At 43.5% G+C, this 26,605-nt stretch overlaps 1 protein-coding gene across 14 annotated transcripts in view; it reads left to right on the forward strand.

The window, feature by feature from the left end:
* ptprt (protein tyrosine phosphatase receptor type T) overlaps nucleotides 1-26,605 on the forward strand; it is a 332,412-nt gene that overhangs the window by 51,379 nt on the left and 254,428 nt on the right. For all 14 annotated transcript variants that reach the window (XM_030420578.1, XM_030420575.1, XM_030420579.1 and 11 more), the window contains exon 2: nucleotides 3,025-3,150. In XM_030420578.1, coding sequence (XP_030276438.1) covers nucleotides 3,025-3,150 — 126 coding nt within the window. The remainder of the gene's footprint in view (nucleotides 1-3,024; nucleotides 3,151-26,605) is intronic.

Consider the following 26,605-nt stretch of genomic DNA (forward strand, 5'->3'; position numbering starts at 1 on the left):
ATGTTGAATATCAAAAATATAGTTAACATAGATACTGAGGCACCAACAGTTATATACAGTCATGGGAGTATGTTGTGAAACAGTCGTCATATGGTTAAGGCACCCCAAGTAGGAAAGATCGTGATTTGGTAAAAAAGAAGTTATGCTACGTATACGAAACAAGTGACCTTCAGTCACACACTGGTCTCCTGGGTGAAAGTTTTGTAGTTTTGTAGTCCTGACCTGATCGATCAGCTTTTTCTCCTATCAGAATGACTACAAACACTGCAGGGTCACCACCTTTAAATATACCTTTATACTGTAGTCACATCAGTTGTGAAATTTCAAATGCTACTGGTGCTTTAAAAGGTTTTTTGTTGGTCAGAAGATCCTGAAAGTTTGGGTGCTAGGAAAGCGAAGACAGTGGTGTTGTGAGGCTGTACGAAGGAATATCGTGATCTTGATATGACACTATATATCATAGATTTGGGATTTTATTATATATATAGTGTGGTGTCTTTTCCTGGTTTAAAAGATGCGTTACAATAAACTTACCTGACTCTTCTACTTGTTCTAATACTTTGGTCAATGATATCTTGATATTTAATTTTTGTTGCCTAGTCCAAGCATTCATGAAGTGCTTTTGAGAAGATTTTAAAATACAGAGGTATAAATAGAGATATGACCCCAAATTATTATGATATTATTTTGAGGCCCTAGCTCAGCTGTGCTTTGAGCTAAATGCTAACATCAGGACGCAACAGTAACGAGCTTACGATAAAAATGCTATCAGGCTAACGTCATTCACACCATCGTAATCTGTGCTACATAGAGCTAAACACAAAGAACAGCAACTGATAAACGTTTCCTCTGATGATGATGATACATTTACGCTGCATAACGTTAAGGATTTATTTTGGCATTTCACATTTAGTTCTCTGTAATTCTCCAAACACTGACTATAACTGCCTCATTTACATCATCTTCAGAGAGTCTCTACGATTACGTAGTACCTAAAATGTGCTAAATGTTCTTCCCGACATGCTGCGAAATTCTCACCACGTCCTCGGGCTTTGGTTTTGTTGTAATCCACAGCCGTGTTACGACTAAAGTTTTATTCTCTCGTTTTTTTTTTTTTTTGATGAAGTCTGAACTGACAAATGTGCTCTCAGGAGATGACAGCAACAAAGAGGCGAATAAAAAAAAAAAACACAACAAAAAAAAAAAGTAAGCATTAAGTGATTTCATGAATAAAGCAGTGACGTTCCCCCATTTCAGATGCTTCAAAACAAATTAAAATGGTTGTGTGTCAAAGCATATGTCTAATTAGGGAAGCGCGGTTCTGTATGTGGATGTGTGTGTGCAGTGCTCGAGGCTAGCGGAGAAGGCTAATGCGGTGGAAAATGTGTCTCAGCCGGGCCATGAAATAACGATGAGACTCTGTGACTTAATCATGTTGACACATAGAGCTTCATCTTCGTCTTCTCCCTCTGTGTCTCTATAAAGGCATACTCTCTCTTCCTCTCACTCTGTTTCTTTTCTTTCTCGCTCACTCTCTCCCCCCTCTGCTCTCCTCTCTGATAGACTGTGACAGGGTCTGTCTCGCACTCGCTTTTTCAATTCACGCTGATAACTTAATTAGTGTAATATTGTTACCACAACAGCTTGTAAAAGCTCTGCTTTCAGAAACAAAAACACTTCTTGGAAATTAGAAAACCTTTTTGAAGTGATTAAAGATGTGTTTTAAGCACAAGTATGATGGATAACAGATGTAGAATTTCTTCATTATGTTAAACCCCATCAAATCAATTTCATCGCCAGCATTAGAAATCCACCGTGGCCGCATTCTGTCGTTGCCTTCATGAAGCAGTTAATTAATTTCAATTGATGCCGGGGAAGTCAACCTTTCCCAAATCTAAATTAAATTGCATCCGCACCCTTGATTGTGTAAAACATGGACGGAGCGTTCAGGTTTTGAATGTGAGGCGGAGCGTTTCTTTCCGAGTCAGGGACGACGACTTCGCTGGTTTCAAAAAAGAAGTCTAATGAGCTCATGAGAAAGTTGACCCTCGTTCCCATTTGATTTATCACCTCAGTTGACAGTTTCCTAATGAGATTATGGTCTCAATCACTAGTTTTATGCCTTCTTCAATGCAGCGTGATGTTCATTTTGTTAATTATGGTCCCAACTACATATTGAATGCAAAGATGGCGAGTCTTCGGTCCTATGTGACCTGCTTGCGTTTTCCTGGTTTGCAGTTCCTGGTGATGTGGCCAACTGAATACGCACGGTAAAGTTTCTCCCGCTGGCCTCGCCTCTGAATTCCCGCTTTGCCGATAGACTTTACTTTGAGGTGACGTTACACACTTTCGTAGGCTGATAGTAGAAAGAGTCATAATCGGCTTTTGTTTGAAGTTCAAGGGCTGTTTTATGGCGGTTGTCTGTTGGGAAATGGTTCCTGGACCACGAGGGAATTTTAAGCTACTCTCTGAGTGTCCACTGGGAAAAACAATTGGAAACAAGATGGTGCAGCGCTGCCATATGCAATTAAATAAATAGTATATTCACAAGTAATACATTGATGATAAAGCAGGGCATGCTTTAGGGTGTGGCTGTCTTGGGATTAACTACCGCATCTACCGAGTATCTACCGCAGCGTGTCCTCCGGTTGTCTGTCAGATCCAATCAGAATATCCTCCTTCCTGCTTGGCAAAATGAGGTCACTTCTGGCTATAAGATGGCAACGGCCATAATGCCAAACTCGAGGCTTAAAAAAACGGACGTCCCAAATCCAATGGGTGATGTCACAGACAGACAAGGGGTTCACAGGAAACACTGCATGGATGCTTTCTGGTATTTGGAAGAGGAGTGTCTTTTCATCCCAACACTTGGCTACATGTTCCATCGTTGAGTGGATGTCTTTCAGTTGGATGTATCACCAAAAAAGTCTGATGTTCAACTTCCAAACCCCCAAACTTCTTCCCTGAGTGGAAACGTGTATCATCTGTAAATTCACGCATCTTTTTCCTCTCTCTCCCGTTCAGGCGGCTGTACGTTCGAGGAGTCATATAGCAGCTGTGGGTACAGCGTCTCTCTGGGAACCAATGGATTTACCTGGGAACAAGTCAACTCCTGGGAGAAACCCACCATGGACCCTGCTCTGCCTACCGGTAGGATGCTACACATATCATATATCTGTGTTTCGCGCTCCGTTCTGTCATTTGAGAACATATACATTACCAGATGAGCCACTTAGAGTTATGATATTTGGGTATCACAACTGATCCGACCAGGTTAGACAAGGTCCTTTCCGGCCTGGTCCAGTAGATGTTGGTACTGTCCAAACCGGAATCCGGACTTCAAACTGCAGGACAGAATTTGCGCCTTTTGCCTTTTATTTGAAAATATGAAATTCAATTTTTTTCAATTTTTCATTAAGATCACATTGTGTTGTCATTCACGTGTTACCTAGCAACTCCACCTGATTACAAATTGGTGTGTGTTGATGGAAACAGTCATTATGTTTGGACTGTCTAGTATTTTCAGACGATTTTACCGTCTAATCCCAACTTTAGGCTCTTACCGATCAAAATAGATCATCAAGGTTGATAGTGATGCTTATATCTCTGAAAAGAACCTGCTGATGTTCAGTTTCTTTATTCTTTTTACTTTTTTTAAGCCAGAAATTACAAAACAATCACAAGTATTTACTGTTTTGACCACCTCAAGTTATCATGTTCATCAGTGTTTGCCGTGGCGCCACAATGCCTCTCATCTACTGGCCCCTTTAAGTTCCCTACGTCATGTTGTGGTGGTCGTATTTAACATTTAAAAAAAACAAAACCCTCCCTCTTTCTGCATCAGGAGAAAAGGTTAACATGCAAACTGCTTTATCCTCCTTGTATCTCCGTCTCTCTCCGTCCGTCTGAGTTGGCACGCTGATATAACTCGGTGGACAGATCGTGACGTGACCCCAGCTGGGTCCCTCTCTCCGCCTGTCAAACGCCAAATGGCAATCAGACGGCCCGTCTATCCGTCTCATTCTCTCACACACTTCTGCCCTTTCGCTCTCTCTCTCCCTCTCTCTCTCTCTCTCGCCCACTCTTTCACTTTCTAACACACACAAACACATTCGTCCCACACCCTCCCTCCTTCTCTCTATCACACACTTTCTGTGTCGAAGCTTTTCCTTCCTCCGTCTTTCTCGTGTCACCTCCTTCTCCTCCGTCAACTCACTTATTTGACTGACGTGCCTGTTTATCACAAGCTGTATTTTTCCAAAGCACCGCTCAAATGTAAATTATTTAAAAGCCAGCGAGGGCGTCATCTTCATAGTTCTCTCTGAATTAATCTGCCACACTCTTGAATATGTTGTCCATATCTCACGCAGCCTTTTGAGGGTATGTTGTATCCGATTGTTTTTATAGATTTTAATGTGACTGCGGTCAGAAAGTGACGTCAGCTGACTGCGAGTGCACCCAGAGAGAATGAGTCAAGTTTAGTAATAATGATAGTAATTTACTGTGCTGTTTGCAGAGCGAGAGCTCGAGTGAACAAAGGGAGCTCCTCTGAGTCGACCATTAACTTTCAGCATTTGACTCAGCTGCAGTAACAGTAAAGACCAGAAGTTGTTACAATATATAATTTTGGTCAAAGTGAAAGTCTTCCATAAGAGTAGTACTTAGGTAAAAGTCTTAGAGTATCTGATATTAATGGTACTAGTCAATTATCCATATATTTACATGGATGTATCAGTAAACCAATGGTAAACATCCAATATTGATCCAATATTCAGCATTTCTCTAACTATCGTAATTTGTTTTTTTCTCATTGCCAATAAAATTAATGAATTTAACGTGCTAGTTTGGCTCTGATGCAGGATCCAATCTCCAAAGTAACTAGTGACTAAAGTTACTAAAGTAAATGAAGTGGAGTGAAAAAATACAATATTTGTCTCCCAAAAAAGTGTAAAGAAGCATAAAAATGAAAATACTGAAGTACAAAGTCAGTCAGGTCAGTTTTATCTATATCAATTTAAATTTAGCAAAACTAAAACAATAAACCTTTTAGCAGGAGAGAGAGACATGCAATAGTTGTTGGGTGCAGACAAACAATAATCCCAGTACACACAGATTACAATGCCAATATTTCTGATGGACATAAATGTTTGAAGGATATGGATCGAGGAGCGACACCCTCTGCACCGTGTGGCCACCAAACAAAAGGGCCGACCGTGTTTAATCTCCCTGTCGGCTGATTTAAGCAAACACCTCACAGATCAGTAGATTTCCGTCTCTCTCACCGCTCATCGCATCAATCTCCCACTGCAGCCAACACTCCTCCCATCAGATATTATCACTCAGTCATGTCAATTATTGCCCTCATACATCATCATCGCTCCCTCCCTCCCTCCCTCCCATCATTGTCTCTGACGTGCCAGAAGTGGTGGAGGGAGAGATCCGTCAGCCGCGGCCTCCCCTCGCCAGGCCGAGCGCCCGCTCGCTCTGACGATCTGATACGACTGAGCGGGCATGAGCGCCACGCCAGTCCGCGTCTCGCTCACCATACAGTGTATGTCTCATGTCAGTTATCTGTCTCATCTATCGTTGCCGGGCGGTGGTTGTCAGGGGCAATAGCCATCAGGGCCTATAAGCCCTCCTCATCATAGACAACTTATCGACTGCACGCCGGCCTGACAGCTGTAGATCTGATAAGGCAGGACAAGAACAAATTGTCTGTCAGTCTCTTTGTCCGCGTCTCGCTTTTAGTCATTTTTTCCACGATTTAAAGTCTGCGGATGCATTGGACGGCTTTATTAAAGTGTCAGCACCATGTTGTGTCAATACATTACTGTCAAAAGACTCGCAACACTGACAAATGGAGCTTTCATTCATATTCATATATATTACGCCTAAAGTGCGATGTTCTGTTAACAGAAAATAGCTGATAAAAGCGGCTGTGTTTCCAGTCTTTGAGAGCTTCAGCTCGGAATATTTTGAACCCGGCACATTGATAAGTACGTGTTTGTTTCAACAGCATCCTCACATCGCCCAAAACGATCTATCTCCTGGACAGTGAAGCACTCTTAAAATGCAAATACTGTACACAGAATGTGTTTGCTGATGAAGGTTTCGGATCGTGGTAGCCCAGTCGCCTGGAAAAAATGGAAGTTGTAGTTTCTGCAAACCACTGAAGCATTTCTGCAATGACTTCACCTCACTTCCACTTACATCTGACCTCCATACATGGAGGCACAGAGGGTGGTGTTATAACAGGCGAGAAGGATGCAAAAAGCCAGTGATCAGAGTCCGAGACTTGGAAGACAACTGGATATTTTTAAGGATACCTTAAGGTTTAATTTCCAGTCATGTTTGTCCCGACAAAACCTGAAGAGCTTGTGACATTTGAACCAAAACATGTCATTTTCCTAACCCTCAAGCTTTTGTGCCTAATCCTAACCAGACCATAAGCACAACATTGTGACAACATCAAATTGAATATAATTAATATCAACATAAAGAAGTTCCAGTGTTAATCCTGGCGAGTGGGTTGTCTGGTTACACCACATTAGGCCGTATGTACTGTTTTGTACAGCCTTTGTGAATGTACTGGTGTTCATATGCCTTCTATCACCAGACTGAGAGTAAAGCAGGGTTAGAGGAGTTGCTTTTAGCAGGTGCTCATGAAACATAGCACTTATCTTATCAAACTCATACAGAATGATTGTTTTTTTGTGTTTTTTTTTCTAAAACGTTAAATTCATTCACCGGTTGCCGGAGATCGAGCCATTTATTAAGCCATGGAGAAAAAACACAAAAGCAAAAAAAAGCCTTTCGTTTATCAGATAACACTTTTTTCAACGCTGGACTGTAAAAGTAAAGTTGTAGAGAATTCCTGTAAAGCCAGTGAGCACGGAGAGAGCGTGTAAGCACCGCCGACAATCTCGTCTGAATGTTCCTTTCAAACTGAAATCTGTTGGGAAAAGAAGCTGTTTAAAGTGAAAGTTGTTTTTTTTTTTTTTTAAAGTGGCTATTTGACATAAAAAAAATCTCTCAGAAGAGTTCCTTGAAGTTTAAATGCTGAAGTCTTCTTGAGGGTTTGCACATGCTTCAAGTCCCGAATGATTCCAGCCTCGGCGCTCTCTAACGTTGCAGATGTTTACCACCGCTTTATGGTGCGGCGTTGTACGCACGCGGAGCAAAACAACCCTGCTGCTTTTCTCTCTTTGCCTCCATCATCCACACGGTTATCACATTAATCCTCTTTTCCCGCCTCACCTCCATAATATTGATGCGGTTGATACGGTTGTCACAGAGCGCGGGCCCACACTCGACAGCTTGTAGATCTATCTGACAAGATTGGATTGGCACCATCGCTCTCTCCGTCCCTCTCTCTTTACCTCCGCCGAGACATCGCTGTCATATCAGTCCATAGCGCCGGCAGTTTGTAGATCTCAGGGCCGGGCGTGATTGGATTGGAACGAACGCTTTGTTAACTTCTTCCCTCATCGTTTTTGTATCGACACGGAAATTGTACATCCCTCGGCCTCGAGGCTTTATGGGTGTGACAAGATTCCATTCTCTCATCCCCTGTTTAAAGACATAATAACCTCGTAGTTTCTATTGTGGAGGGCGCATCTACATTAGGAGCACAAACATGCAATCTGACACAGTGTCAGGGATAAAACACGTTGCGCATTGCTGTTGCTTTTATATGATCGCGATGAGACCACACATGTTTCCTGTGATGTAAATTAAAGGTCGCGTATGTGAGATTTTACAAAGAACCTGAAATTGGAAACGGACAAAAAAACCCAAAAAAAAATGGAATATGTTCACTGGTTTTTGCTGCCGATCATAAATAAATGCATTTTTTCCTTTTTGTTGGCCCTTTTTATATGATTACATTCGGTTGCTAAGCCTGACTGACACACCCTTTTTAAATGCACACCTCTTAGCTGAGCTCCGGCTAGGGTTTTCTCAAAATAACAATAAACGTGAGTTAGGAATAAAAAAAAAAAAGAACCGCCACCACAGTAAATTCATTTCACTGTCAAACTTCTGCAAACCTGCAAATCGCCAAAAGAAAAGAGAGGCTTTTCAGCTTTATACTCCCTGCTTGGCCCTGCACACACACACACACACACACACACTCATATCTCATACCTCTTATTACCTTCAAAACCCCAGGCTGAGCGAGACAAACTCACACGAGCAGCAAACATCAGACATCAAAGCCAGCCGATGTTTTCGGCACCCATCAACAAGGCCACAATCTGCAACGTGAGGAATGATCAGAAGGAGAATGGGTGGGGGAGACTGGGTGAGGAGGGGGGAGAGAGAGAGGAGAGAAAACATTCGCGGAGGCTAAGAGGATGATCGACAGCATCTTTTTTTTTTCATTATTCGATAAATAAACTGAAGAAAAACCACCGTCTGTGTGCATCAGCGTCACATGAAAGCCTCATCAAAGAAAAGGTGCGAGTTTGAATGGATGTCTGTGTGCGCGGGCTGCGCTTATTACGTATGTCCGTGTGAATGCATGCAAATAAGTGCACAGTCGAATAAAAGAATCAGCAGCGTATCTCACGCGCGCGGGTAAAACAAAAAATCAAAACTACATGTGATCGAGACAATGAAGCCTAATGGGGACCGGCTCTTTCGCGAAGAAAGAATGAAGAGAAAATGAGGTATGAGACGCGGTTGAATACACAATGAGTGGAAGTTTGAGTTTTTCCGCCATAAAGACAAAAAAAGAAAAAGAAATGGAGTGATTTCAGACGGAGTGAAAGTGAGATAACTCTTGACGGGAGGCACAAATAGCCTATGTTCGAAGTGAAATACAAAGACTTCACGGAGCCATCTAAATGGAAAAGACACAAAAGACGGCGACAAAGGCAGATAGACGAGAATCCATAAAGACGGACGAGGGAGACGGACGCTGTGAGAGGGAACCGCAAGAAAAGGAGATGAGGACAGAGACAAACTCACAAACTGACTGACACAAAAGAGTTTTTCCTTCCAGCCTCTCGCGGCTTCCTGTTCCGAGCCCACCCGTCTGAAAAAAGGGGTAATTTCCAGTACGGCCATTTTGGAAATGCTTAATGACTTAAAAGTGAGCTTAAAAGTCGCACTGCTGGTGAAGGTCTTTGTTGTCCACAGGGAAACATCCCTGGGTTATCACACGTGAAGTTATAATCATTAACAAAAAGACGTTAGCTTGCTTTCGTCACTAGCTACCGGTTGACTTCAGGACTGTGGAGCTTCCCTCAGGTAATGTGCACTCGGTTTATCTCTCAACTCATGCTACCAGCTATCAGTGATTATTAATAGAGATGAGCTGCAGTGAGGCTAAAAGATGCGGTCTTTGTGTAGCCAGAGAACCAAAGTGGTTAGCTAAGTGGCTAAAAGGCATGTTGGATGTGTGAAGCTGCTTGTTCGAAGCCGTAGTTCCTTTATTGGTCGTACTTATTCTGAGCAGTGGCTTCAAAATGAGCCTTAATAAACACATTTTCATGTTTTAGCTTGAAAGCTAGTTCGTGAAAGAAGCGGCGCTGTGGTTATTTGACCGTAATTTAGCAACCTAACAAGCCAACATCTCAACATACGATAGAGCTAATGGTAGCAAATTATAGGCCTACACGGTGGTGGACAAAAAAAGGACACTTTATCGTGTTTTACGTGACGTAGGGATATCCAAGAGGGCATTTTTGCAGATCCCAACCCGTCCAACAAGCCTTTTAGTGTCAAGATAGTTGAGATACAATCTGTCAGGGAGCTGTGGGACTTTCTATTTTTGTAACACATATATATCAAAGTAGAAAAGATGGAAAACTTTCTCAAGAGTTTTTAAGCTCCCTTGAAGTGTTTTTTTCCCCCTTTCAAAAAAAAATGGTCAAGCAGGTAATGGGAGATGATAACACCTTTTGCAATAAGTCCTAGCTTCTGATCTAAATGGAGCTTCTGGTCCAAGAGGTTAAAAGTGGCGTCAGTTTGAGAAAGTCTCCTCGTAGCTCGACGCAGATCTGATGTCACCTTCTTACCGTTAATGCATCAAACAACTTCTCACATATTCCCGTGTTTTCTGCATTGTTTTCCTGTTTCCACCGCTTGAGGTTCGACTCGCATTACATCACCTACACTGGTACACTGGCGCTCTGACTGCAGGACTGGTGCCCTGCCACTGAACCAGCTCCTAACAATCACGTACGGCAGTCGATGGAAACAAACTTCAATTGACTTTTTCAATTTTCTCGATATTTCGGCTGAGATTTGCGTTATACTTGGATGGACGCTTTGCTGCGGACACAAAAAAGCGAAAAGAGCGTCGGAGAGGTAGGAGGGCTCAGCTGGGCGATGGCCAGAGCCTTAATTCTCTCACAGAGGAGCAGTCAGAGAAGAAATAGACGCCTTTCGCTCATCTCTCTCCTCCAGTGCTCTCTTAGAAAAAGCTCCTCAGATGTCTGGTCTTTCATTTCTAACGTTTCTGTATGTGTGGACTCACTCCTGTTGTCTTCCCTCTGGTCCTGCATCATATATTTATTTGGCAGATATTGTATTTGTTCTGGAAGGATGTGGCGTTCGGAGTCAGTAAGGCCTCGTGCTGCACCAGAGTGGCAGCTGTGCGTCTGTCGGGCTTTTTTTTTTGAAGTGACAGAAAACATGTTAATTTGCGGTTTTGAACGGTGACAGACAATCTCCCTCTGTGAAGTAGATCGAGTAGATGCAGATTTAATGATCCCTGAAGGGAAATTGGGCTGGTGCGGCAGCTGCGGCGGGGAAACAGATAAGTCGAGAATATGAATAGAGTGTTCGAGATAATGTGGAGAGTAATTACATGAGAAGAAAAACACTGGATTAAAAATAACATAAAGATTGGAAGGCCCTCGCTGACAGGTTTCGCTGCTCATGAGTGCGAAATGATTCTGTGACACCTGATGCCACTCACAGTATCGGTGATATAGAACGACGTACGCACAACATCAGGCGCGCTACCGCCAAGATCGCCGAGACCTGCGAGATTCGCTGTTAGATCGCAGCATACGGAGGCTGTTAGAGGTCTGAGCGCTGGCACAGGTGTTCTGGCAGATTAAAAACCTCCGCTCAAGTCGACGCTAGCAGTTGTCGTTTCCCTGACAATTACGTGTCACCCAAAAAAAAAAAACAACTCATCAGACAAATAGCACCGAACAAGGATCGAAGTCGTTCTGCCAGCTGGAGAGCGAAAGGGAGAAGCACGGTCTGCAGACGCCCACACAGTTGTGAGAAGAGGTCTAATCAGGCGCATATGAGAACACCTGTGTGGTTGGACCCCGGGTGTGCAAGGGCCTATAAATACCTGCAAGCATGCACTTGCTGATTACATATTACGTTCTAACTATACCGCAGAGGTTGTGTCAAACTGCTCCAAACTATACTGCACCGCTGCTACAGCTTCGCCCGGCCCACGAGGAGCGAGTGCTGTGTGGTCCAGAGTCAGGATGGCGGCGGGAAACTGTTTACCTGTTAGCCACCGAGAATATAACCGGTCACGACTGTCAGCCCGCGAGTTACCGTAAATTCCGGACTATAGAGTGCACCTGATTATAAGCCGCACCACCTAATTTTAAAGTGAAAAAAAAATGTGTACATATATACGCCGCACCTGACTATAAGCCACAGGTGTCCACGTCTGCTCTCTGCAGTGGCGTGCGCAGACTTTTTGAAGGGCAGGGGCGAAAAGAAGGGCACTTAAGCGCGCGTTTTGGCTCCCAAGAGGACACTTTAGCGCACGTTTTGGCTCCCAAGAGGGCACTTTAGCGCACGTTTTGGCTCCCAAGAGGGCAGTTTATCATGTTTTAACCAGCCAAGGGGGCAGTTTAGTGTGTTTTGCCAATCAAGAGGGCACTTTAGCATGCTTTTTTGGCTCTCAGGAGGGCACTTTAGCGTGCGTTTTGGCTCTCAGAAGGGCACTTTAGCGTGCGTTTTGGCTCTCAGGAGGGCACTTTAGCGCGCGTTTTTCAACAATTGGGCCCCCCCTGCCCCCCCCCCCCTTGTGCACATCACTGGCTCTCTGTGTGTTCACCCAGTCTTCAAGAACGTTTTCAAGTTCGGGCCATCTGCTTTTATTACCTCTGAGACCTTTGTCGTCTTTTTGCATTGAGTCAGTTCTTCACGCTGCCATCTCCAGCGTCTCTCACCATCGATTCATCGATGCCAAGCTTACGTGCAGCAGCTCTATTTCCTTCTTCGACAGCCAGATCGATTGCCTTTAACTTAAAAGCTGCATCATATGCATTTCTTCCTGTGTTTTCCATGATGCGGGTGTGTGCATGATGCGCAAAATGACTGTTCAAAACACAAACTAGCGTCTTTCTCGGCGCATTATCTCTTCCACCTGTCTGTCCCGCTCTTGCGCTTCCTGCTAGAGCGCCCCCTGGAGGCCGTTAGCCCGTAAAAATCTACAGATTAGCCGCATCGTCCTATAGGCCGCATGGTTCAAAGCGTGGGAAAAAAGTAGTGGCTTATAGTCCGGAATTTACGGTAATTTGTATACAAAAACACTCTGACGAAATTGCGAGAGCGGTCTGAGTGAGGTGTGCTAGAAGAAGAAGCTCAGTGGGTGAACATTTTATCTGAGGAGGCAACAGCATCAAATGTAAGTTGTAAATAGTCGAAGTAGTAGAATGAAGCTGCAGATGGCTCGAAACCCAACGGTCATGTCGCTGGTCCCCTGCGGGTGGAGAAAGTGCGGTGCATTGTTCTGAGGAGAGATTGGAGAAGGATGCGTCATACAATGCCACATCAAAAGACCCCGAGCTATCCCTTTAAAGCAAAAACGGATGAGAGAACAGACGTTTCTGCAGAGCTGATGAACAGCTGATCCATTTTCTTCAGCTCCACCTATAGATATTCTCTATTCCTTCAACATTCGGTTTCTTTCCATATCATCCCCTTCTTCTCCCTCCCTAAGTTCTTTCACCCTCAAAGCGTCTGCCTTTACTGACTCTTTTATTTCGTGCGTTTTACTTTTCCTCTTTTCGCACAAATCCCTCCACCGCTCTTCTTTCAGCCTTCTGCAGGCTGGCAAAAAGCTTGACAGCCGAATATAAAAAAAACACACAGTTGTGTTTTCTCTTCTATTCCTCGAGGTTTAAGTGATTGTAAAAGCAAGCTAGCCAGGGTCTCAGTCGACGATTGCCGGAGCTGTGCGAGTGTGTGTTTGTGGGTGTACCCTGTCATTTGCAGCGTTGATGTTTCTGCGCTGACTGACAGTCCGGGGCCCAAACCGCGTTGAAGAGAAAGCCTTACAGTTTTCTGCCTGTCTCCGCTCTTTCCTTTCATGACTTTCATTCTTTCATTTCGCACCTCTTCCCTCTCCCTCCCTCTCTCCGCACCTTCCTTCTCCCAGACATCCTTTCCTCCTGAGGCGTCTTTGTCCTAAATTTGCCTCTCGGTTTCCATCGATGTTATTTTTCCGGATTTGACAGCTTGACAGTAAAATATGTTTGAACTGCGGTGAACGTCTCAAGTTGTATTTTGACATTTTTCCTGTTCCTGTGTGTGTTTTCATCTGAATGTGCGCGTGTGTGTGTGTGTGCGCCTGTGCGCGTGTACGCGTCAGTCGTGCCTCCTCTTATTTTATCTTCGAGAGGCTGCAAACAAATCAGCGCTAATCAGAGAGTGCCTCACCAATCAGCTGTGACACATATTTAACAAACACACACACCCACATCCATACACTTTGTGACGAACTGAAACATACAGTACACACACACGCGCGCACACGCGCACACTAAAACTAAAAACTGCCATCAGTAATAGACTTCAGAATTATAGCGTGTCCCAGCCAGACAGCGTTAATCGTGTGTGTGTGTGTGTGTGTGTGTGTGTGAGTGAGTGTGTCAAGTGGCTGCTGATGGGCACAGAGGTTAAATATCCAGTCCGCTTTTCCGGTCGCCGCTGGTGATTCGAGGGCCCTTGTCGGGGGAAGACTTGATTGCATTTATGATTTGTGGGCGGTCGTGAAGCAGCGAGGTTGGGTCGGAGAAATGACAAACGGCGCAAAGCGATAATAACACATTGACGGGGCTGACGGACGGCCGCTGTGTAGATACCTGCATTTTTTTTGCGCCGTTAACGGAGAGAAACTGCGAATGGTTGGCATCGAGGAAAGAGTGTGAGGAATATGGAGAGGTGGCACTCGGCGGCTCCGGGGTGACGCTGATGGACACGAACGGTCGTCTTTCTAAAGTTTAACTGCAGGACTGAGTTTGTTCCGGCTGATGAAACGCTCAGTTAGTTGTAACAAACTGACATGAGATGTGAATTATTGCGCAGATAATCGTGTTTTGGGCAGCGGACAAACACACAGCGAGCTTAATCCTTCGACCAGTCTGCATGCCATGTGGCCCCGAGTGATGACAAATTGAATTACTTAAATGCTTTATTGATGAAGCAGCAGCCACGAGCGGAGCAAGTTTCATTACAATAATCATAAGAAGAACAATGCAAGCTTTGTCTGGAGTCTGCATCTGGTGCTTCTTTGTGTAAAGGATTATGGTGACAAGAAAACAGCGAGACAAGCCGGAGGAATTGTGTTTAACGTTATTATTTAAGGGGATTAAGTCTGAAATGTATCTGAAGGCATATGGGCTGATAATGTGTGTCAAAGTGATGATGTGCATATTGGATAAGAAACATGGATGTGATGATCAGCACTGGAGGAACAGCGGCGTACATCTCTTCACTACAAGGAGCTGTCGCAGCGGAGCATTCTAGGCGGTTTCATAGGCAGTTTTTAATTTGAATTCAGTCCCCTTAAAAAAGTTTTCGCTTCATAGTGCAATCAACCATCTCAGGAGCCGATAAAGATGGAACTAGTCCTCAGTAGTTCCTGTCATTTGCAAAGTTTTGAAACTGATGCAAAAGCAGTGCTGACCCAGTAACACCAACTGGGTGGATGTTGGCACCACGGTTCATCGCTTAAGAGTGGCGACAGATGCGGTCTGTTAAACGCCTGAAGCGTTTATTTCCAGCTACTCCAGCCAAACGGCCAAGTGGCCGACAAATACAGTGTTTTATTTCAACACCTTCTCACTACCAACTCATCAAATGTGGCAGGTAGGTCAGTGGCCTTTAGCTTCTATGGCTCTCTTGCTGTGTCTCAATTCAGGGTCTGCATCCTTCGAAGGACCCGGCCTTTGCAGTCCTCGAAGGCGAGTCCTTCAGAGAGACCTTGTTAACCACGTCAGCCGTTGTTAAATGTGAGGATCTAGCCTTTGGAGCATTTCCTGGTGGCGTCACCAGATGTTTTACCCTTACGTCACGATTTCGCGAAAGTGACGATCTACGCCACGCGATGTCGCCATTTTCTCTCTTTCTTTCTTCTTTTTGGGGCGCCAAAGAATCTTGGGATATGTGAGGCCACGGAGGATAGTAGCGGTGCATCCTCCAAAAACAGGGGAAAGGAGGCCGCATTTGGAGGAGCCTTCAGATTGGGACAGCGTTCACGCGGCGTTGCAACGTAATTGGCCTTTAAATGCTCCTCCGAAGGATGCAGACCCCGAAATGAGACACAGCATCTACCTGCCCCTCTAGCCTGAGTTTTGCCAGGAAGAGCTCCACGGGCCAATGAAATGTCAGGTCAGACTTTCAAAATAAAGCGTGCTGACAGATATTTCACATATTATGACTATCCAAGTGGTCGAATGATTGCGTTTTGGTTGGGTTTAGGCACCAAAACGACTTGGTTAGGTTAAGGAATGATCATACTTTTTTCAGTCTTGCAACTTAGGTAAAATAAGTTATGTAAGTGATGTAATTGATGTATCACTCATGTAACGTAGGTTGCGGCATTTATGCCCGTTACCTTGTAACATAACATAACTCTAAACCTAGACCCGTTCATCCCCCCCAACCCTCTTTTGACATGGACTTTTCTTGCTTTTAATACTACTGCAATTAGAGGGGAGCTAAAAGACGCAACACTAGAGGGGTTACTACAGTGCCGAATTAAACAGCCCTGACCGGGCGGTTGTATTTGATAGGTTGCCTGTTACAATTTACAAGTAATTGTCTCTTTTATTGTTCTTTGTGGAACGTATTTTGATTGCACTAGTCACAGCTGTGCAGCAGAATTAAAAGAGGAGAGCAACACAGCGATCCGCTAGGATCTAAAGAAGACTCAAGCTAAACTGTGTTATCTTAATGCTGCTACTTTCTGCTTTTCTTGCGGTTTTACAGATTTGAAGACAGAATTTCCGCTGCATTTACCTCCAGCTGCCTTTTTGGTTCAGATATTTGGATAAAACTAGGTCCCTTTTTAAAAAAAAGACTCCCAACTACAAGTGTTGCTTCCGTGTAAAGTCGCGCTGCCGTGCCTTCAGACCTCAAGTTGGAATGTAATTGGTGAGAAAAATGTGATCTCTAAAAGCGGAGAGGATAAAGGATTTCTCTGAATACAGCATTCTCTGGCAAACTTTTCTCAGCTAAATACGAGCAAGCAAAAAAAAAAAAAAAAGTAATCCTTAAATTTTAAACAGCACTTTCCTTTTTAGGATAAGCAAGGGTGATTTCGAAGCGCGGCTCCCGTTGAAAGATCGCTCTGAGAGCTGTGTGGAGCTGTCAGTCTCTTTCACAGTGAAGCCATTATAGCAGAGTTATACCTCCACTGAGAGAGCGCGAGATGAAGATAGATGGATTACCTGAGTGGTAGAATCCCTTTGTACCTCCGAATAGAGCAGATAGAGCTGTCAGTGACAGACTCAGCAGGAGATATGAGAAGCGGGATGAAGGGAAGGAAGAGGACGGGAAGAAGAGTGAGGGAAGGAGGAGGGAGGGACGAGGGGGAGGCTGAACGGACGGTTGGCTGAACAGATAATTACTACGTATAAGAAGCACAGGTACGTCTTACAATAGTTAGGAACATCAGTGGGATATGAGTTGATTTAATAAGTTGTCTTCAGACTTTGTGATAAATTCTCAAGAGGCTGTAAAAATCAATCATTTAACCAAATCTTATACAGCTTCATTTGTTTGCTTTCGCTGTGCGAGTTCAATCTATCAGGCAGCTCTCAGACACAAAACAATAACAAACCAGGACAGAATTGAGCATTTTTAAGATCACGAAAGCATTTCTTTGTGTGACTTAACAACACAGTGGAAACCTCCGCATGACTGGACGCCAAGCAAACGGTCTCACAGCAAAGATTTTACCATAGAAACTTCTTGAACCGCTCCACTGTCCATCTGTGATCTCAATGTTTCAAACCCTGATTCAATTTCGCCAAACACAGAAAAATAAAAATGCTTTCGTTCGACACCCGTCTCACCTGACATCAGCTCGATTCCATTCTGCAAACTGGTTTTGGACAGTTTCAGTTATGGCTGACAGCAGTGGAATGGACCGGACGCTATGAGACTGAACTCCTTCTTTTCTTTTCTGGGTGTTTTGTGGGTTTGTTTTCTTTTGTTTTTTGTCTTTTTTTAACTTGTGTTTTACTCAGCTGCCTGTAATTTGGCTGTTTATATCTCGGTTCCTTCTCAGAGAAATTCAACTGGTTATCTGTCGTTAGTGTCTCCCTTTGATTGGTCCTCAGAGAGAAAACCAGACAGGCTATTTGTGAGGCCTGAAAACTTGTTGTTCTTGTTTGCAGTTTGGAAAAGCTTGAAGCCATTTAAACCCTTTATGATAAAGTGTTAGCCTGTTTGACCAGCCTGGTCTGTGGCTACCAGAACAGGTAATTAAAAGCCAGAACATGATCTTTTCCTCACTCAAACCAAGTGAAATTTGTGCAGAGGCCCAACCAGAATAAAAACACAACATAAAAAAGAAAATTGGACCTTAAAGACATGTAACATTGCAGCTTAAAGAAATGTAAAGTTTCAGAATATCCATGGTTCACAGAAATATACATTGCCAATGTTTCTTCATCTTCCACCACTTTCTATGCAGTTTAGCATCACAGCTGTTGACATCTTGTTTCTATTTGAAGCCATAAGTGACCAGATTTGGAGAAGAGGGTGAAGTTTGTCATTTACAAGGTAACCTCAAGGGGTAAACTAAGCAAACGCTGCGTTATCGTCAATTTTACCCTTTAATGAGGCCATGATATTCAAATTCAACGTCATGCTGTCTTGAAAAAATCACGACGCTATCAACTGAGACCATAAACTCATCAATAGATTGATAAATCACATGAAGACCGGGGTGATTTTTTTCATAAGCTTATATACAATCAGATACTCCTTTTGAATTCGGTGGAGTCGCCCCCTGCTGGCCGTTAAGAAGTGCAGGTTTAAGGCACTTTTAAGGCTTTGTTTTATACAGTCAGGGGTAAAACGCTGTGCGGCCATTAACATCCAACTAACTGCATGCTAGCTGTTCATTCCCATCAGCGGCGTCACACTTTAACAGACAGACGACCCTCTAAAGTCAGCTCATAAACGGGGAGATCATGGAGGATCATTTCCTGTTCATAATTTACTGTATACAGTATTTATCTATTGCTGCAAACAAACCATTAATAACATTAATACCAGTGCATCTGCTGTGCATTTATGCGTTTTCTCACGTTCTTATTTTAGACCCTGTCATCTCCGCTCGCGCTCTCTCCCATAAACACAAACACACACATACAGATACACACTGCATGTGCATGCGGAGTCTGTCTTTTTCCAAACAGGACCGAGCAAACAGCAGATTGAATGAATTACACACACACACACACACAGAACACTCGCACGATTTATCAGGGGGGAGCAATAAATGCCCATTTTTAAGACCAAGCCACCATATAAAAGCCTTGGATCACAGAAGTAATGGGTCCCTGTAGGCCAGTGATAACTCTCTCTGTTTATATGTGAGTGTGTGTTTGTGTGTGTGTGTGAGAGAGAGAGAGAGAGGCAGACTGAAAGGGACAAACGCTGAGAGAAAGGCAATAATGTCTGAAAATGACAGACAACCTGGAAAGAGAAGGGGGTGATAACCACTAGGGGAGGGGAAGAAGAGATGGAGGAGCGCGGAGACATCATTGATGGCCTCTGTTTCATTTTCCATCTCTGCCAGCTCCGTCTAATCTGAGCCCCTGATGTGTTTCTTCCTTCATTTGCAGTTAGTGGTTAGATTATATACTCTACACCCAGCTGTGCATGGGCTCCATATTACTGTGCGCGTGCATGTCGAATATGAGTTTTGACGCCGCCGCCGATGGTGTGTGTGTGTGTGCGTGCAAGCATGTGTGTCCTTTTACACAGCAGCACCGGCGCCCTGTTGCAAGAATGGCCGTAATATTCTCAGAGTGATTTTCTCCTTTAGGCAAATGGAGAGAAAATAAGTCCTGGGTGTACATGTCCCACGCAGAGTACACGGAGGGAAAACTATTTTCTTTCTTTCTGTGAACGCAATTCTGTTCGGCGGCTGAAACGTCCCGTAACAATTCCAGCCGACTGGAACTTGAGGGCAACGAGCCCGATTCTGCTGTGGAAGTGAAAAGTAGTCAGAAAAACTTGGACTACTTGAAAAGCTACCTGGATTTTGGAGCTTTTATCAGGCGGCACTTGAACGATTCTGCAACTGTGTCTTATTCATATTTCTATTGTTATATTGTCCATCGCTCTAAATGTAGAGATGGACTTTTCATTGGAAATATGCCCAAAGATCTTTTAAAAGTCAAACCTTTTGAATATTGTAGGATGCTACAAGTTATTTTACTTTTTGATTACAGAACCGGTCTTTAAAATAGATTGTAATGGGATTTAACTAAGGTGGTTACCATGTTATACCAGTCGATGTTGCCAAGTAATGTCACCATAGCTCTTCAGAACCTCTCACTTTTTGAAAATAAAGGAAACCAGGCTGTTGGTATGATTGAAGTACACTAACGCACTTATCCTGGTGACTCAGTCCACTCGCCAGGACAAAATGTTTGCCAGTAACGTTTCTGCAAACCACGAATATGTCCAGATTTTGACACATATTATAGTCACTTTACATGTTCATGAGCTGGCTTTCATATCAGGAGTTGTAGGGGAAGGTGGAGTTAGTTTGTGAGAAGTCTTCCAAGCCAGTGACCACAGTTCAAGACTGTGTTCCAACATTTGTAAGCGTGACACTACTGGATAGGAGAATTAAGGACATTCTGTGCCAATCAAAGAAGATACTTGGAGTCAAAACAAGATCGTTATATTCCCCTAACGAAGTGTTTTTCTGTGCATAAACCCAGCCGGACCATTGCACTGCTTAGACCTAGTTTTGCATCAGGTCCTTTGTCATAGTTGCGACAGAGCAGGGCCAAACTGTTTGCAGGAGAGCTAATCTGAAGCTGATGGTGAATTTATGTGTTTTTGAAAAGCCGCTGAGTTAGATGTAGGCTAGCAGTATTTTCTTTTCTTTCCTCAGTATAATCTTTCTTCAGCTATAAAGTTTGTAAGAAAAAAATATCAGTCACTTCAGTTTGCAGTCAAATAAGTGAACTAGGAAAGACTGTTCTGTCTTAGAAAAAGCAAGAGGGCCATTTTCAGTTTTAGAATATACTTTTCTCTCTACGTTCAGGCGGTCCAAGAAGCTGACACGCCGTATTTCAGAGGAAGAAACTTCTTCTTTTGAGACTGTGTTAACGATAGCATATTTCTTAAACGCGCCGTGGAAAATAAGTATGGAGACAAATTTGCTAACGATAAAAGCAAGAATAACAGCTCAATTCTCACACCCACTCTGTTGAGCGAAACAGTTGGTGCATGAAATTCCTAGTCAATATTTCAGAACCACACATTGTTCCATCAATAACAAGCTTCTACTCTGTAAGCAGATGCTTTCAGATGACTCAACTGTGTGAAATACAGCGGTTCATGAATGCAGCACATATTAAAGGCCTCAGAATTGTTTCTACCGTGTGATGATGCGTGGCGGAGGGCGATGAATGCAGAGCAACAGCCGCATCAACAACGCGCAGCACACAAAGTCTTATTCATAGGGCACGTCAGGGTGAGCAAAGCTAGAAAAGTGGCATTTTATCAAGCCGCTGACCACGGTTCAGGACTGAGTTCCAACGTTTGTGAGTACGATGTCTCACTCCGCAGCTAAAACGGAGCATTCAAGATACAGCGTGTAAAGAGATGCTGCAGCAATACACCGTAAGAGAAAAAGGTCCTTCACCTCTGAAGGTCTAAAGAATCCATCCTGATAAAATGCTGTCTTGCGACTTAAAATGAGGATTTCGTCCATATCACGTGAAAAGAAATGAGTGATTCACAGAGAGAAACCTCGCCTCTGGGTTCCAGATTTTTCTCTGTATTCTTGCTTTAATTACCAATAAAGATGAAATCGATTCCTCGCATTAATTTCCTTCGAATTCAAAAATGGAATACGTGAACACAATATGTGAGCCGTTCAGTGAAATCGTAGAGCCTGCTGAAATTATTATTATTAACTAATAATGACATTAGACTATTTAATATCAATATTTGATGTGCCTGCTAGCATGCTCGTGGGTTATTAGCCTGTGGGGGCTAGAAGGCAGAAAGATGCTAATAACCCAGAGGCCAACTGACTTGCAGTTCAGATGTTCCAACCCTTGAATTGCAATCATAAGTCATTACTCATAATGACTAATAATACTCAGAGACATCAACCCAGCCTTTTAAGTGTTTATATGTAATTGACCAGGAGTGAATGAAAGTCGATGTATTTTTTGTTGTATCTTGAAAGTCCGCCGGTCTGTCGGTGGACTCCTGAGTGGCCGACACACCTGCAGCGAAGTTACTTCAAAGGCGCTTCTCCGCTTTCTGCGTCTGGGCTCTCCTTTCTCTCTCGCAGTATAGTCCTGTCCGTCGTCGGGCGTCTCTCCCTCCTTCCAGTTGTCTGAAACAGAATTTTCAAACACGCCTCTTTGGTATGCCGCTCGCAGACGCATAAAAAAACAGCATGCGCCGCGGCTGAAAAGGCAGAACTGCACTTGCGCAAACACACAGTCACTGATTCTTCTCGCTGAAGTACATTTTTACTGTACATCACATGAAGACATGCAAATGCAATAGATACATGTAACACAGACAGCAAATGAATACAGCGACTAGACTCAGACTGAATGCACACCGTGAATCTGTTGTGTATCAATCAGAAGCATCAAAGACAGCGAAACTTCAAGGATGTCGAGAGAGAGTCGTGTCAGATGTCAACAGATATCTGTCTGGACGTTGACAGATGTGTTCTTGGATGTCAACAGACGTCTTCTAAAATGTCAACAAATGTCTTCTCAGAATTCAACAAATGCTCTGTGAATTCAGCAAACATCTTCTCGGATGTCAACAAATGCTTTCTATGGATGTCAACAAATGCTTTCTATGGATTCAACAAATGCTTTCTCTGAATTCAACAAACGTCTTCTCGGATGTCAACAAATGCTTTCTCTGAATTCAACAAAAATCTCAGACGATGTCAACAAATGCTTTCTATGGATTCAACAAATGCTTTCTCTGAATTCAACAAAAATCTCCTCCGATGTCAACAAATGCTTTCTCTGAATTCAACAAACATCTTCTCGGATGTCAACAAATGCTTTCTATGAATTCAACAAACGTGTTCATGGATGTCAACAAATGCTTTCTATGAATTCAAGTTGAATTCATAGAAAGCCTTTCTTGAATTATTCAACAAATGCTTTCTATGAATTCAACAAACATCTTTTTGGATGTCAACAAATGCTTTCTCTGAATTCAACAAACATCTTTTTGGATGTCAATAAATGCTCTGTGAATTCAGCAAACATCTTCTCGGATGTCAACAAATGCTTTCTATGAATTCAACAAATACTTTCTGTGAATTCAACAAATGTCACGTGTCCTCTGGGATGTTTACACATTTCCTCTTGGGCGTCGAAATAAAAGTGTCTTGTAACGGCAAAAAATGTTCTTAAACGTCAACAAATGTCTCCTCGGATTAAAACAATCATATTGGCTGTTAAAGTCTTTCTCCATGTCAAATAAATGACAAAGTGCAGACAGAGACAGGCCAGATTTTCCTGCAGTCACCACAAAGACATTACCACAAAAAGCACTTTCTGGTGTCCAAATGCAAGCGAGGTAATGGACATAATGGAGTCTCGCGTATGAGAGGAACAGCAGTCATGACATTTTGTGAAGGTCAGAGTGGACGGACGTGATCCAGACGTCGTTTCTTTGAATTTGTTTTGCGGGGAAATTGCCTCGTTCATCAGTCTGATCATCCCGAGCCGACATCATCGCTCATTCCGCCAGTGTGTTTACTTTGCTGTTCTGTCGTGCGTCTTCAAAACACTTTTCCACTCAGAACAAGTGCGTTCGGATTCGTCTAATTTGCGTGACAATCGGTGGATTGAAACCTAGTCTGGGCGGTGTGTGTGTGTGTGTGTTTTTATACATTTCTTTTTGACTTTTATTTTCTCTCGTTTCTCCTACTTCCTTACCTGTCCACCCCCTTCCTCTCTTCCTCTCTCTCTCTCTCTCTCTTTCTCTCTCTCTCTCTCACACACACACACACACACACACACACTCTCTTTCACTCAGTGTGACTTCTCAAATGAGGCTTGAGAAGGCAAATAACCAAGATGGGAAATGTGTGGAAATACAGAAGTCATTAAAAAGCCAATTACCTACAGGTTCAGTGCTACAGGGAGGAGATCAGGGAATAGTGGAGAGCAATCGTAAACCCAGTGATATATGGAAACCAAATAGCTCTGTGTGTGTGCGTGTGTGTGTGTGTGTGTGTGTTGGCTTTTTGTGTTATGTGTGCATTAATTTGTGAGTGTGTGTGCGTCTGCTGAAGTGCGGACCACTTTTTTTTGTGTCCATACACTGGGGGCAGTGTTTAAGTATGTGTGCACTGAAGTGTGCATTTATGTGTGAGTGTGTGTGTGTGTGTGTGTGTAAATCAATGTCCCAACGAGAAACGGATGTTTAATTCAGCGTGTCATAAATCTGTGTTGCGGGGAACAATATTAAACTTTATTGCCATTTTTCACGTTCACTTTACACTGCCTGAGAGTCATCTATCACTTAGTAAACACACACTCACACTCACACACACACACACACACACACACACAGCAACAGATAGACACTTGTAATGTGCAGTACTCAAATGCGGTTACACATGCTGTATAAACCAGTGTGTGTCAGGTTGAACACACCTGGGCCAACACCTTGTGTGTATGCGTGGACACACACCCCCTCCTCCAGCCTTTGCTGACGTTTACCTTTTCACTCCATACACACGCCATCATCCGCTGGTAATTATTTCCGGACTCCGGAGACGCCGGGAAAGATCACGTAATTATACTCGTCGCACACACACACACACACACACACACCTCGGATCCCTACACGCTACACTGAGCAGTGCGTCGAGCCTCGAGGGGTCGTCTTCATTAAAGGGAAATACCACTGAACTTCGGCTGTTTCGTGAAACTTTTATGAAAAGGCCAAATTGAGTTTTGACCGTGCGATGCATGAAAACGACTTTCGGTGCTGATTCGGGATTCGGCGACGTGACTCAGCTGTTTGGCTTCTTCTTGACTTTGTTCTTATCTTCGCTGTGTGTTTTCGGGTCCTTGCTCATTGACTTAACACCTTCTTTTTTCTTCGACATTGATGTTGACTTGCTACCGATTGCTCGTTCAGTTCACGCCAAAAAACCGAGAGGATTATCTCTGCTCATCGTCATCTTCTGAAGCTGATTTTTTCTTGCTTTGGTCATCATGGTTATCAGTTATGAAACCCGGGAACAGGGCAACTTCCCTCGGCTCATGTCTCACTGAGCAAGAAGCGTGAAGACCTGGACTCATGGATTTTTTTAGATGTATCGTGGTGGGGGACCAGGGCACTTCAGAGGGCACATCACCAGGTTTTGACTCCTGGAAGGGCACTCGGCACGTTTTGTCAACCGTTGGCCATGTATTAATCCTCCTAGAGATCACTTGTTTTCTATTTTATGATGTGACAACACTGTGCTGCAAGACTGTCCAGTTAGGTTTAGGCACAAAAACCTCTTGGTAAGGGTGAGGACGACGCTGTGTTTCGGCCCAACGCGCCTGTTTTTGGTTGTCGCAATGGGCCTTGAGCTGGAGAGAGGTGGCAAATACTCTTGAATAAATATCTGAACATGACAAAAATGAATAAATAAATAAAATGGATCTCCTGACTGGCTGCATCTGGAGCGAGTTAGCTGTCCAAAAGTAGCTCAGAGGTAGAGGTGTGTGTTAGACACTCGGCAGCATCATCACCACCTCTCTTATTGTTCATTCTCTTCTTCCCTCTTACAATCTATTTGTTTATCCATCTTGTCCTTTGTCTGCCCTTTTAAATTCCCCAATACTTTCGTAGTTTAAGTGCTCTCTTCTTTTTCCTCCTCTTTGTCCATTGATCACTCTCTCTCTTCTCTTGCTCTGTCTTTCCCTTGCTCCCTTCGACACTCTCTTTATTGATACGCCGTGACACTTCAGGCCTGCACACCCTCCTACACACACACACACACACACACACACACACACACACATTGACAGATGAGACACCCGGGAGCGGAGCAAAACAGAAGTCGACCTCCCATCCGTTGTCTCTGGTGTCAGCAGTCACATGCCCCAGTGTTCGATCTCCTATAGGTCAACCCTCCTGTGACCCGTGCAGCAAGGGCTTTTGGGATTTAGAGTTCCCACGGGTCAAATCTAGCGCAGGGATTTACTGTACGGGTTCGCATGTCTATAGCTCTGTGTGTGTGTGACTTATAGTCTCAGAATTGATTACCCATCTATGAGGAAACAGAGAGGGTTCTCCCTTAAGGTCTGATCGATACTGCCAATCCCCGCCTGTCTTTACCACCTTATTAGGGAAGGATTATAGCAGCTTCAGGATGGCCTGCAGGCGCATGTGTGTGTGAGAGAGAGTCACCTCATCCATCCCTTCCTTATTTAACAGCACAAAGCTCAATGATCTGGCTCGACAGTGTGAATACAGATGGGACTGGAGGGTGAGATTTAGAGGTCTACGTGCATGTTAACTAGCTCTCGAAACTAAACAATAAAACTGGGCAAATTTTTTTTTATTATCGCCTTCCAAAATCTCATCACAGTTCTCTGCCAATGTTGGATTAACATATGAATATCTTTCCTAAATTGTGATTGTAGGAGGCTTTTGAACAAAACAGAATTCTGCGGATACACGCATCTGATCATAAACACTCAGATTGGTTATTCTGGTGAGGAATAAAAGCCCTGTTTTGTCTGATGCAGCTGCCTTCGCATGCATTTCGCCAGCGTTATAAAAAAAAAGTACACAAAATACTCGAGTAAAAGTCTTAAAGTATCTGACGTTAACTGTACTTAAGTACAAATAAAAGTAAATTATGCATATATTTGTGTGTACAGCATGGGTCAGTCAGCAACCAGCCAGACCCTTTATTAGATCCAATAATCAGCTTTTTCTCCAATTATCAGAAAAGTAACTGACAACTAACGGTATCAAATAAACGTAATGGAGTGAACGTACAATATATGCCTCCAAAATGCAGTGACGTGAAGGTGTAAAGTAGTAGTAAATGGTAAGAAAGTACAAAGAAAGTACCTCCAAAATGTGAGCAAATGTAATGACTTCCTTTCAGTCTCTGCGTATTACTAAT

This window comes from Sparus aurata, chromosome 6, assembly GCF_900880675.1.
Source record: "Sparus aurata chromosome 6, fSpaAur1.1, whole genome shotgun sequence".
Lineage (NCBI taxonomy): Eukaryota > Metazoa > Chordata > Actinopteri > Spariformes > Sparidae > Sparus > Sparus aurata.